Source organism: Monodon monoceros, unplaced genomic scaffold (genome assembly GCF_005190385.1).
Source record: "Monodon monoceros isolate NGI ecotype Baffin Bay Population unplaced genomic scaffold, NGI_Narwhal_1 Super_Scaffold_3, whole genome shotgun sequence".
NCBI lineage: Eukaryota > Metazoa > Chordata > Mammalia > Artiodactyla > Monodontidae > Monodon > Monodon monoceros.
This window is the reverse complement of record NW_021703780.1, coordinates 50,670,853-50,683,593: the sequence shown is the minus strand read 5'-3', so window position 1 is coordinate 50,683,593 and position 12,741 is coordinate 50,670,853. Positions and strand designations below refer to the sequence as shown.

General features: G+C 42.4%; 1 protein-coding gene across 4 annotated transcripts in view; it reads left to right on the top strand.

Annotated features, from left to right (window-relative positions):
* OSBPL10 (oxysterol binding protein like 10) overlaps positions 1-12,741 on the top strand; it is a 286,331-nt gene that overhangs the window by 97,687 nt on the left and 175,903 nt on the right. For all 4 annotated transcript variants that reach the window (XM_029242396.1, XM_029242397.1, XM_029242398.1 and 1 more), the window contains one exon: positions 2,973-3,052. In XM_029242396.1, the coding sequence (XP_029098229.1) occupies positions 2,973-3,052 (80 nt within the window). The remainder of the gene's footprint in view (positions 1-2,972; positions 3,053-12,741) is intronic.

Genomic DNA, 12,741 nt, shown 5'->3' with positions numbered 1-12,741 from the left:
AGATGATCATATGGGTTTTATTCTTCAGTTTGTTAATATGGTGTACCACATTGATTGATTTGTGTATATTGAAGAATCCTTGAATCCCTGGGATAAATCCCACTTGATTGTGGTGTATGATCCTTTTAATGTGCTGTTGGATTCTGTTTGCTAGTATTTTGTTGAGGATTTTTGCATCTATGTTTATCAGTGATATTGGTCTGTAATTTTCTTTTTTTGTAGTATCTTTGTCTGGTTTTGGTATCGGGTGATGGTGGCCTCATAGAATGAGTTTGGGAGTGTTCCTTTTTCTGCAATTTTTTGGAAGAGTTTGAGAAGGATGGGTGTTAGCTCTTCTCTAAATGTTTGATAGAATTCACCTGTGAAGCCATCTGGTCCTGGACTTTTGTTTGTTGGAAGATTTTTAATCACTTTCAATTTCATTACTTGTGATTGGTCTGTTCATATTTTCTGTTTCTTCGTGGTTCAGTCTTGGAAGGTTATACCTTTCTAAGAATTTGTCCATTTCTTCCAGGTTGTCCATTTTATTGGCATAGAGTTGCTTGTAGTAGTCTCTTAGGATGCTTTGTATTTCTGCGGTGTCTGTTGTAACTTTCATTTCTAATTTTATTGATTTGAGTCCTCTCCCTCTTTTTCTTGATGAGTCTGGCTAATGGTTTATCAGTTTTGTTTATCTTCTCAAAGAACCAGCTTTTAGTTTTATTGATCTTTGCTATTGTTTTCTTTGTTTCTATTTCATTTATTTCTGCTCTGATGTTTATGATTTCTTTCCTTCTACTAACTTTGGGTTTTGTTTGTTCTTCTTTCTCTAGTTCCTTTAGGTGTAAGGTTAGTTTGTTCATTTGAGATTTTTCTTGTTTCTTGAGGTAGGCTTGTATTGCTATAAACCCGCCTGTGGTTTCTAAAATGACACGAACCCGTACAAAATAACAGCCCAACCAATTAACCATTTGAGCCATCTCATTTTGCCTTTTAGTTGTTATTCTCTGGGTTATTAAACCCCAAGTTTTTTTTTTAAGGGTTGTTTTAATAGCAAACATAAAAGTTTTATTATCTGCATGAACTAATCACAAGGGCTAAATTTAGCTTAAACTTACCCACTACAGCAGAGGGAGGACACATTTCTGCCTCTTTCTGCCTGGTCCTTTGTCCATCCCAAAGAATCTGGGCATTGGTTTTCTCATTTCACGTCTCGCTACATACATGTAGAGATGAATCTTGATGTTAATAGATGAACAGCTTTGGGAATGTTTTTGGTGCAGAGCCTTTGCGTACTGCCACAAAGCAGCAATTCTTCATGTTCCTAAGGAAAATGGCTCCAGTTTCTGCAGAATCCTTTTATTCTTTGGAAGTAGGGTTCACCCAGTCTTAACGCTGGTCTGCACTTCCAGATTTCTTCACCAGAAGTTCAAGCTGAAGTTGGGTTTTATTGACAGATGACAGGCTCATTTTTGTAAATGATACAAATTTCTAGGGCAATCATTTTGTTTTCTGCATATTTAACATTTATGCAGTAAATATTCTGTTAAAATATTTATGCAGTGAGTTATGCAATTAAATTAATTTGGATGTTATTAGAACCTATTATGTATCCATGATCTTTTAAGAAAATAATTTTATATATTTGAGAGATGGGGGTGTAGATGGAAGATTGTGACTATGCAAGTGACTGGTACTGTAATGTCTCTTTGGGGGACATTTGAGGCTCTGTAAGTCAACATTTTGTACCTTGTTCTGTTCAGTCGTAATAAGAACCCTTGAGAACATATATTAAAATGGTAATTCAACTGAACGCTAATTTTGTAAAGGCTGATAACTCCACATTACAACTCCGATAGTTAACAAAGGGGCCTCAAACACTGTACTTTGATCCTCCTTTTAGCCACATGTGGTAGAGGCATTAAAAATAATCATGTTTTCTCTTCCCTGCTGCTTTTTAAAGAAGTAGAAATGACTTTTTCAGAAGAGTTTAAAAAATTGGCCAAATTGTTCTCATAACAGACATTTCAGAATAAGTTAAGTTTTTAACGTGGTTTAAGAGGGAATTTCTTTGTCACTTCTTCAGGGAAACCTTCATTAAGCACCTGTCATGGGACTATATTAGGTGCCCCCACTGTGTACTACACAGTAAAGCAAAGTGTTTTAACAAAGCATATTTGCAGCCACTTAGATAATGCCCCACTGAAAAAGAAATTCTAACTCCCTTCTAATGACAAGAAACTTACTTTATTCAGTTTTGTTCTGTTTGAAGTTTCTGAGTTGGTATTTATAATTTGAAAAGAGAGATTTAAAAAAAATGTGTTAGGGGCAATAAAAGTGCTACAATGTGGATGAACCTGAAAAACATTAAGTAAAAGAAGGCAGCCACATACTGCATGGGAGCATTCATATGGAATGTCTAGAATAGGCAAATCTATGAGACAGGAAGCAGATTAGTGGTTGCCTAGGGATGGGAAAGGGGGTGGGGAGAGAGAAATGGGAAGTGACTGCTGATGGGTGGAGGATTCTTTGGGGGATACTGGAAATATTCTAAACCAAGATTATAGTCATGGTTGTGCTATTCTGTAAATATACTAGAAATCACTTAATATTAAAAGCAGGTGAATTTTATGTATGTAAATTCTATCTCAAAGCTGTTAAAAAATCTGTTAGAAATTTAAAAAAAGAGAAAGAATATAAGTGTATTGATTACTTTTGGAGAAATTGATCTGTATGTGTTCAAGTGATTCCATCCAGGAAGATGGAATTCTGAAAATCCCTTTAAGTTTCTCAAAACTTTTTAGATTTGTTAAAAAAAAAAAAAAAAAAGGATTTTTGATTGAGATTTGGTGTCGTCAGATTTTTGGCATGAGTACCATCTGCATTTGCCTTTCGCTCCTTCATTCCCAGGCCCCCAACCCCTCAGGTGCGTGTAGAAATGGGTTGGATGTGTTTTGGCTCAGTTGCTCCAAGCCTTTCTTTCTCTATTTTAGCTGCTGATGCAAAAGAGAAACAGTTCTGGGTGACTCAGCTTCGAGCTTGTGCCAAACACCACATGGAGATGAATTCTAAGGTAAGTCACTGCGGGGTGGAGTGGAGGGGGGGCGTTGCATCTGCTGGGATCAGCCTTCAGCCCAGTGATTGGCTTCTTGGGGGAAGCTGTTTTCCATAGTATCTTTAAAGTTCTCCGCCATGGAGGAATTCATACTTGTCCTGTGACATTTACATTTAAAGCCAAGAGAAAGGTGGGAGGATTTGCTTGTAGGTAGAGTGAAGGGGAATGCAGACACTTTATTGGAACTGATTCTGGAAAGACACTTCTGTGTCTTTCTGTGTTGTCCATTTAGGCAGCTGGTAACTGGTCTGCGGAGAAGCTTGAGCAGATGGTGTCATTGTGGCGGCGGCAGAGGAGTCAGACTTACTGTTCACGAAGACTCCTTGTCACAGACCCTTAAATAAAACGAGACCCCAGCTCGACGAAGCGCTCTGTAAGGTGCTTCTGCATCTAAGTGTGTCAGAATGTTCTCAGGTAGTTTGGTATCCATGTATGAATTAGCTTCTCCTCAGGATTCAGTCTGAGATCTTGGTACAGATGCGCAGGGGATAGGAGATAGGAGGTAGGCATTTTCATGGATTATTTGGAGGATCTCCTATCCTTAAATACAGGAAATAAATAAGTCAGACAGAGAAAGCCAAATACTATTTGTTATCGCTTATATGTAGAATCTAAAAAAATAATACAAATGGATGCATATACAGAATGGAAACAAACTCACAGACATAGAAAACAAACTTGAGGTTGCTAAAGGGGATGGCAGGGGAGGGATAAATTACGCGTATGGGGTTAACAGATACAAACTACTATACGTAAAATAGATAAGCAACAAGGATTTGCTGTGTAGCACAGGGAACTACCATCAATGTCTTGTATTTTAATAATCTATAATGGATTCTAATCTGAAAAAACCCCACAGCTGAATCACTTTGCTGTACACCTGAAACGAACACAATATTGTAAACCAACTGTACTTCAATTAAAAAATTGTAGGGCTGCCCTGGTGGCGCAGTGGTTGAGAGTCCGCCTGCCGATGCAGGGGACACGGGTTCGTGCCCCGGTCTGGGAGGATCCCACATGCCGCGGAGCGGCTGGGCCCGTGAGCCATGGCCGCTGAGCCTGCGTGTCCGGAGCCTGTGTTCCACAACGGGAGAGGCCACAACAGTGAGAGGCCCACGTACCGCAAAATAACAAACAAACAAACAAAAAATTGTATAGGAAATAATTGACCGATGAATTTATTTAGGGCAATAAATATTTGTTAAAATTAACGAATTAACGTTCAAAGGGCTACCCCTTTTATGTCATTAGTTCAAATTTAGTTATGATATCCATTTGCATTCTTTTTCTGTATTCCATGTATCTGATAGGAAGACCCACACTTCAGACTTCTTAGGCTTCCATTTACTGTAACCTATCTGCTGTCTTGCTCAGGGAGGACGTGGAAATGTCTTGCTTGGTTATACCTCCCTGTTCTGCTTCCAAATACAACCTGAAATGATTTCTTCACAATGATTTTGTTTATGTTTTTCTTTCTGGAGACATCTTCCCTCCTTGACTTGCTTACGACAGTTGCACTCACTGTAATGCCCCTCTTGACTTGCTCCAAATGTGGTCTTTAATCATAGGTAGGGCCCCACTTCTTTTTTTAAAAATTTATTTTATTGAAGTCTAGTTGATTTACAGTGTTGTGGTAGTTTGTCCTGTACAGCAAAGTGACTCAGTTATACATATGTATACATTCTTTTTCATATTCTTTTCCATGATGGTTTATCCCAGGATATTGGATATAGTTCCCTGTGCTCTACAGTAGGACCTTGTTGTTTATCCATTCTGTGTATATCAGTTTGCATCTGCTAATCCCAAACTCCCAATCCATCCCTCCTCCCCCACCCCCTCCCCCTTGGCAACCACAAGTCTATTCTCTGTGTCTCTGAGTCTGTTTCTGTTTTATAGATAAGCTCATTTATGTCGTATTTTAGATTCCACATATACGTGATATCATATGGTATTTGTCTTTTTCTGATTTACTTCATTTAGTATGATCATCTCTAGGTCCATCCATGTTGCTGCACATGGCATTGGTTCATTCTTTTTTATGGCTGAGTAGTATTCCATTGTATATATGTACCACATCTTCTTTATCCATTCATCTGTTGATGGACACTTAGTTCTTTCCATGTCTTGGCTATGAAAAGTGCTGCTATGAACGTAGGGGTGCACATGTCTTTTGGAATTATAGTTTTGTCTGGATATATGGGTAGGACCCCACTTCTAAAGCTTTTTTCCCTCTGGCCTGGTTTATTTTCCAGGAATTATAGTAGGAGTTCTGGACATTACATCAGCATTTTATAAACACCTAGGCAGGGCAGTATAAAATTGTTTTCTTTTTATATGTATTGTTTTACTTTTTATAAAATAGAACAGAAAGGGATCAAATAAAAAGGACATATCTTCACCTATTGCCATAAATGCTCATTGGAGATGACTGCTCTTTGGTGCATCAACCTAGTAAATTTAGGCATGCATTAGTGTGTATGTATCTGTAGCTCTACATTTGGTTTTTACACAAATGGATCGTTTCACGCACACTGTTCTATCCTTTGATTTTTTTACACTTATTAATGTATCTTGTAGATTTTTCCCTGTTGGACATCTAGATCTACTACACTCCTGTTAGGATGACCAGATGCTATTCTAAGGGGTGGATGTCAGTGCTTTATTTGAGTCCTTCACTGACAGACGTTTAATTTGATTGTGGTTGTTATACATGATGCTATAATAAACATCTTTGAACACACATCTTCTGGTACCTCTAGGTGTGTATATATATGAATCTATACCAGCAGAAGTACTGGGTTATAGAATAGAACATGAAAGGTGGATTCGCTTGTGGGGTTGACTCGTATACTAAGTTCACAAAGTCTCTTCTACTTCTAAGTCTACTTCTGCTAAGTCTCTTCGGATGTTAATTGGGCGTTAGTACCTTCTCCCCTGCCTTTCAGCCCCTAAAGGATGAACGTGTGACAGGAGGGGATGATTATCGCTGCCTCTGGAGGTTAAGTCTCCAGCCAACCCCACGATGGGGAGAGAGGCAGTGGGGTTCAAACTCTGGGGGGGGCGCCCAGGACCCCCTTTCGGCTCAGCTGCCTCCTTTCTGACTGGCGCCCCCACCCCCACCACAAACATAACTCCTGTTGCGAGTTCACTGCTGACAGCTTGTGAAGGCATTTTTTTGCCTGTAATGGAAGTAGCATTGTTTTTTAAAAATTGCGAACATTACCTGTACGCAATGCAAAACACTCAGAAGATAGGAAAGTATAAAGAAGGAAAAAAATCACCCCAAATCCCAGCCCCAGACCTAATCTCTGATGATACTATTTGAGTGTGCATCCTTCCAGAGCCTTATCTGTGTAGAGAAATAGCAACAGAAAGAGGTCACGTGACCCCACGTGGGGTCCATCCTTCCAGTCTTTTCCATACAAGCATGGGGGTGTGTGGACTATTTCTGGGAATCAGAAGGCTTGTCTGTTGTGGGGAGGTATGGGTGGGGAATTCTATCAGGCTGTGTGTTATGCCTTGTGTGAAGAGTAAGGAGATGCGTAGCTGCTGTTTAATTGATTCTCCCAGGAAACTCGGTTTCTGATGACGAATGACTACAGCTTTCCTGACTGTCTGCCACCCTGGGGTGTGAGCCAGAAGGCTTTGGAGAGGTGCTTAGCTGTCTTGGCTGTGCGGCATCACAGCAGGGAAGCACCTGCCACCGGGACTAACCCAGTGGTGTCTGTGGAATCTGAAACCACGTGGTTGTGAGGGACTTCAGATGTCATCCAGTCCTGACCTCACCGCATCCCACCATCCTCACAGAAGCACGTACCAGAATATTTATGGTCATAATGAAAACATGTGGGCTGATTCTCTCAAAACAATCCCTGGTTTTATTCACCTAGAGGGGGCACTGCTGGTACCTCACTGAGTGAATGCTAAGAATTTGGGGAGTCATCTAACAAATGACGTCGAATACCTCTCTTTTATGACTAAACAAATTTGAGGCCCCTCAGAACAGTTTGGAATAGCTCAGAAGTAATGGAATGATTAAAAAGTAGGAAGGGATCCCAAACTCCCTCTGTTCCATGTGTCTAAAAACAGTAGCTATAAGGAATAGGACAAGAGGTAGGTCCTAAAACTGTGTGGTCCAATATGGAGGCCTTGGGGCACGGGAGGCTGTCCAAACTGAAATTATTTGAAATTAAATTTGAAATTCAGTTTCTCGGTCATGCTTAGCCACATCTCAGGTGCTCAGTGGCCATGCTTGGCTGATGCCTGCCGTACTGGGACAGCACAGGGTTAGAACATCTTCCGTCATCACAGAAGGTTCTGTTGGAAAGTGCTGATAAAGCTTCCATTACGGCTTCATGGTTTCTGAGGAGGGACTTGCCAGTGTCCGGTTTAATCTCCTCTTGCGCCATGGACAGTGTTTTGCTTTCTTTAAATCTGCAGAGGTTGACTGGTGCTTCCCACCCGTCTGTCCTTCCTTCTGGGCTTCCCCTGCTTCTTTCTGAGCTTCCCCTGCATCCTTCTGGTGAGGAGTTCTGGTCTGTGCCACAGCCTTGACGTTGAACATTCTGCTTACTGTTACTTCTCCCGTGGCCTCATCTGTGCAACAGGGACCCTGACCTTACTTGTCTGAAGTTAGGAACTGGTGTTCTCATGTGGTCAGATTCCACTACATGCTTACTGCACTGCAGCTGTTTGCCAAGAAAACTAGTTTGAGGTGTTTTTTAAAAACTTTTATTTGCGTTTTTTTTTGCAGAATTTAATCTCAGGCCATAAGTTTTTGTTTCTTCAGTTTCTTCTGGGGTATCTTTTTCTTCTGTGCAACCTCCTTTCCTGGTTTAGGGACAATCTGCTCTTTTTTTTTTTTTTTTTTTTTTGTGGTACGCAGGCCTCTCACTGTGGCCTCTCCCACTGCGGAGCACAGGCTCCGGACGCGCAGGCTCAGCGGCCACGGCTCACGGGCCCAGCCGCTCTGCGGCATGTGGGATCTTCCCGGACCGGGGCACGAACCCGTGTCCCCTGCATCGGCAGGCGGACTCTCAGCCACTGCGCCACCAGGGAAGCCCCAATCTGCTCTTTTTCAGTGAAGATCATCTCAGTGTGGCCGGGAGAGCTCATGCACAGGTTGATCGGACCATGGGCTCTGCTAAGTCCTGAGCCGCATTTTGGGAGCTGTATTCACCTGAGTGTGCTCACTGATCAGGGGATCTACATCTAGGCCCTAAAGGTCAGCATCCTTCTCTGCATTTTTGAGCATGTGCAGTAAAAATTCAACACTCTTTTGGGGCCATCGACCGTGTGTCCAGCCCCACTGTTTGGCCTGAGCACACCTACTAACTTCACCACTGGAATGATGGAATGGCACCCATCGCTTCTGTAAAGGGACATCCTTCAGATACTCGGCAGCTTTTTGGATGTGCATACCTTTTATGGCCTGGGCAGTTTCACGAGTGTTCTTAGAATGAATGTGAAGATTTGAACCTCTTGTTTTGCATGATTTTGTGAGGTTTTCTGGGTCAAGTGAACAGCAAACCATTTTCAGAGGTCACCTCAAGGCTGCTTACTGGAAAAGCTAGTTCGAGCTTTTGTGAGCAGCAGAGGAGCAAGGGCAGGTTGCCAGTGGCGCTGCTCCCTGGCTCACACAGCCTTTGCTAGCACCCGCTTCCTAAGACAAAGTCTAGAGCTTTACCTTGGCGACGGCTGCCCCTTACATGCCAGGTCCAGTTTCTCCACCTTCACTCTCGGGTACCCGTGTGTTCCAGACACACGGCACACTGTGTACTTTTCCTGCATTTGTGCTGTTTGCTGGGCTAGGAGTGCCTTTTCCTCTCTGTCCTTCCTGGGGCGAATACCCATGTGGTCTTCAAGGCTCGTAGAGTTCTGTGATGCCTTCCTGACCTGCCTGCTCAAGAGTGGATCTGCTGTCTCCTGTGCTCCCGTTTATCCCAGGACACACCTGTATGACAGCATTTTTCATGGTGTGTGTGTGCGTGTGCGCACACGTGTCAGCCCTCAAGGCTGACTGTGTCCTTACGCCCAGGACTGGGGAAATCATAGCTGTCTCCTCCATACCTGCCACTGTCATGACAAGTCGCGATGGATATAAAGCATTTGAAGCAACAAATGTCAGCCCTGCTTCCTCTTCCTCACTCCTTCCTGTGTGTGTTAGTAACAGTAGTATTAGTAGTGGTAGTGGTGCTGGATTTGGGTTCCCTAAACTATACCCAAGTTATCATATTTTAATTTTCGTTGAATACTATTGTATTTTATATTAGATCAAGCACTTGAGGATTCTATGTAGAGAGAGCTCTGAGCTTCCTGCAGCCAAAAATCAATCAGGAGTAATTTCAAACAAAATGTATCCTGACTTTTTTTTTTTTAATTGAAGAAAATAGCAATCAAAAGGAACACATTTTGGGGAAAGGAAATAATAACAGATGGTCTCTATCAACACATTTCTACATGGCAGATACTAAGAGAGGTGCTTTTCTTGGATGATCTTAGGTGTGTCTCACAACAGCCCTATGAGGCAGGTACAACTATGACTGCGTTTTTTGTTTGTTTTTTTAACATCTTTATTGGAGTATAATTTTTTTTTTTAAGATGTTGGCGGTAGGAGTTTATTAATTAATTTATTTATTTTTGCTGTGTTGGGTCTTTGTTTCTGTGCGAGGGCTTTCTCTAGTTGCGGCGAGCCGGGGCCACTCTTCGTCGCGGTGCGCGGGCCTCTCACCATCGCCGCCTCTCTTGTTGTGGAGCACAGGCTCCAGGCGCGCAGGCTCAGTAGTTGTGGCTCACGGGCCCAGTTGCTCCGCGGCATGTGGGATCCTCCCAGACCAGGGCTCGAACCCGTGTCCCCTGCATTGGCAGGCAGATTCTCAACCACTGCGCCACCAGGGAAGCCCTATTGGAGTAAAATTGATGCCTGTGTTTTATAGGTGAGGATGGAAAGAATAAGTAGTATGCCTACCCATGCCCGCATAGCTAGCAAGGGCTGCCATCTCTTTAAAAAGATTTGAGATATAATTCACAAACCGTAGAATTTACCCTTTAAAAGTGTACAATTCAGTGGTTTTTAGTGTATTCACAAAGTTGTGCAACCATCAGCACTGTCTCGTCCCAGAATCTTCAATCACCCTCGAAAGAAACCCCTCCTGTGCCCATCAGCAGTCCCTCCTCATCCCTCACCCACCTCCTCTCCCGACCCCTGCCAACCCCAAACCACTGCCTCTGAGAAGTTGCCTATTCTGGACATTTCATGTAAATGGAATCATTAAGTATGTGGTCTTTTGTGTCTGGCTGATCTCACTTAGCATAATGTTTCCAAGCTTCCTCCATGTTGTAGCATGAATCAGTACCTCATTCCTTTTTATGGCTGGATAATCCCATTGTATGGATATGCCACGTTTTTATTTTTATTTTTTGCCTTGGCCGTGAGGCATCTTAGTTCCCCGACCAGGGATCGAACCCGTGCCTCCTGCAGTGGAAGCACGGAGTCCTAACCACTGGACTGCCAGGGAAGTCCCCATGATATGCCACCTTTTTTTTATCCATTCATCAGTTGTTGGATATTCGGCTTACTTTTACTTTTTTGTTATTGTGAATGATGCTGCTATGAACATTTGTGCACAAGTTTTTGTGTGAATGTATTTTCTCATTTCTTTCGGGTATATACCTAGGAGTGGAATTGCTGGGTCACATGGTAACTCTGTTTAACTTTTGGAGGAGCTGCTTTTTTCCAAAGTAGCTGTGCCATTTTACATGCTCAATGAATGAGGGTTCCAGTTTTCCTACATCTTTGTTAGCACTTGATCTTGTCAATTTTTGATTGTAGCCATCCTAGTGGGTATGAAGTTGTATCTCATTGTGGTTTCGATTTGCATTTCCCTAGTGACTAATGATTTGGGGCATCTCTTCATGTTCTTATTGGCCATTCATGTATCTTCTTTGGAAAAATATCTACTTAAATCCTTTGTCATTATTTATTTATTTTTAATTGTTGAATTGTGAGAGTTCTTGATATATTCTGGGAACTAGACGCTTATCAGATACATGGTTTACAGATATTTTCTCCCATTCTGTGGCTTGTCTCTTCACTTTTCTCATCTTTTTTGACATAAACAAAAATTGTGAGGACAAATGGGACATCTGGTATAATGGAGTGGGGATTGGAGTCAAAAAACCTGGTTTCTGGCTGTGCCTGGACCACTCACAGCAACTAACTAGTCTTGTTGTCTAGAGTAACTTAATCTCTTTTAACCCCTGTAAGTGGGGCAAAATAATGGGCATCAACCATACAGGATGGTTTTTAGGATGAAATGACATTAAGTACTTCACAGACATCAGTTCTTTTTATAGCACGAACTCTTCCAGCTCTGCCAGAACATCTGTGTTGACAGGTAACTTGGTTGTAGAGCTGAGTTCCACCTGAAGATGGATCACTCAGGACCAGAGGCTAAGAACCTCCTCCAAAACCTGATTGTAATGACGCTTTCCCCGACAAGGTTGGCTAGACTGCCCAAAGGATTATATTCCCCATGCATCAGAAAGTTCGAGAATAATCCCGACTGAACCAGTTTGGCATTTTTCATATTGTGTGGTCTCATGGCCAGTGGTTCCAGTCTCATTTTCTGAGGCTGTGGGGTGGCCCGCCCCCTGCTTCACAACCCGTCCTCTAGTGCCACTTGGGACGAGTTACTGTCTGAGCCTCAGTGCCTCATCTATGAAAGGGGGATGACAGTTATCGATGTGAAGATCAAACTGTGGGTTGTGGTGAGGTTTCAGTGAGTTAACATCTGTCATCTCTTACTGTAGAGCCAGATGCTGAGTTAGTTTCCATAAGGGGTGCTGGGCTGGCAGGAGGACCCTGCCAAGTTGGACCTCATGAGGCAATCTTCCTGGGAAAAGGCCAGGACCAGACTGCCCAAGACTGTATGCACGGCTTGCAACACGGGTATTTCTGATAAATGAGTCTCTAAGATAATCAGAAGAGAAATTTTTTTTTCTGGGTGCACCACACAGCTTGCGGGATCTTAGTTGCCCCACCAGAGATTGAACCCGGGTCCACGGCAGTGAAAGCGCCGAGTCCTATCCACTGGATCGCCAGGGAATTCCCAGAAGAGAAATTTTTTACCTGTTTAAATAGCCAACATTAAAATAGATGAAAAGTTTAAGGGGAAAAAAGGGTGGAGAAGGTGTACCATTGTGGAACCAGTCAACCAGTCAAAACAAACAACAAACAGAGCAAATAGAGATACACACCACACACAGTCTTTGGAAGGAAAGATAAGGGCCTTGTAACAGTGGTTGCCCCTGGGAGGGAAGGGGGAAACTGGGGATTTAGAGTTGAAAGAAAGTAGGGGTTTAGCTGTACCCTTTGATACTTTTTGAAATTTTCATGTTGTGCATTGACATATACACATATAGTAGTTACTCAAATGGTTAACATTTAACTTTGCAAAATTTTTCCTTTTTAAAAAGCATCGCTGAGGCTGTTTGGCAAATTGCTGTGCTCTCTCAGGCTACTGTCAAGTTGGCCCTTTATCTGCAGACAGAAGCTCTTCCCCAGTCACTGATGAACCTGCTTCTCTTTATATTCTCTCCTTGAAGGTCTTAAAACCAAATGTCCTTAAAGATATTCAATAATTCCA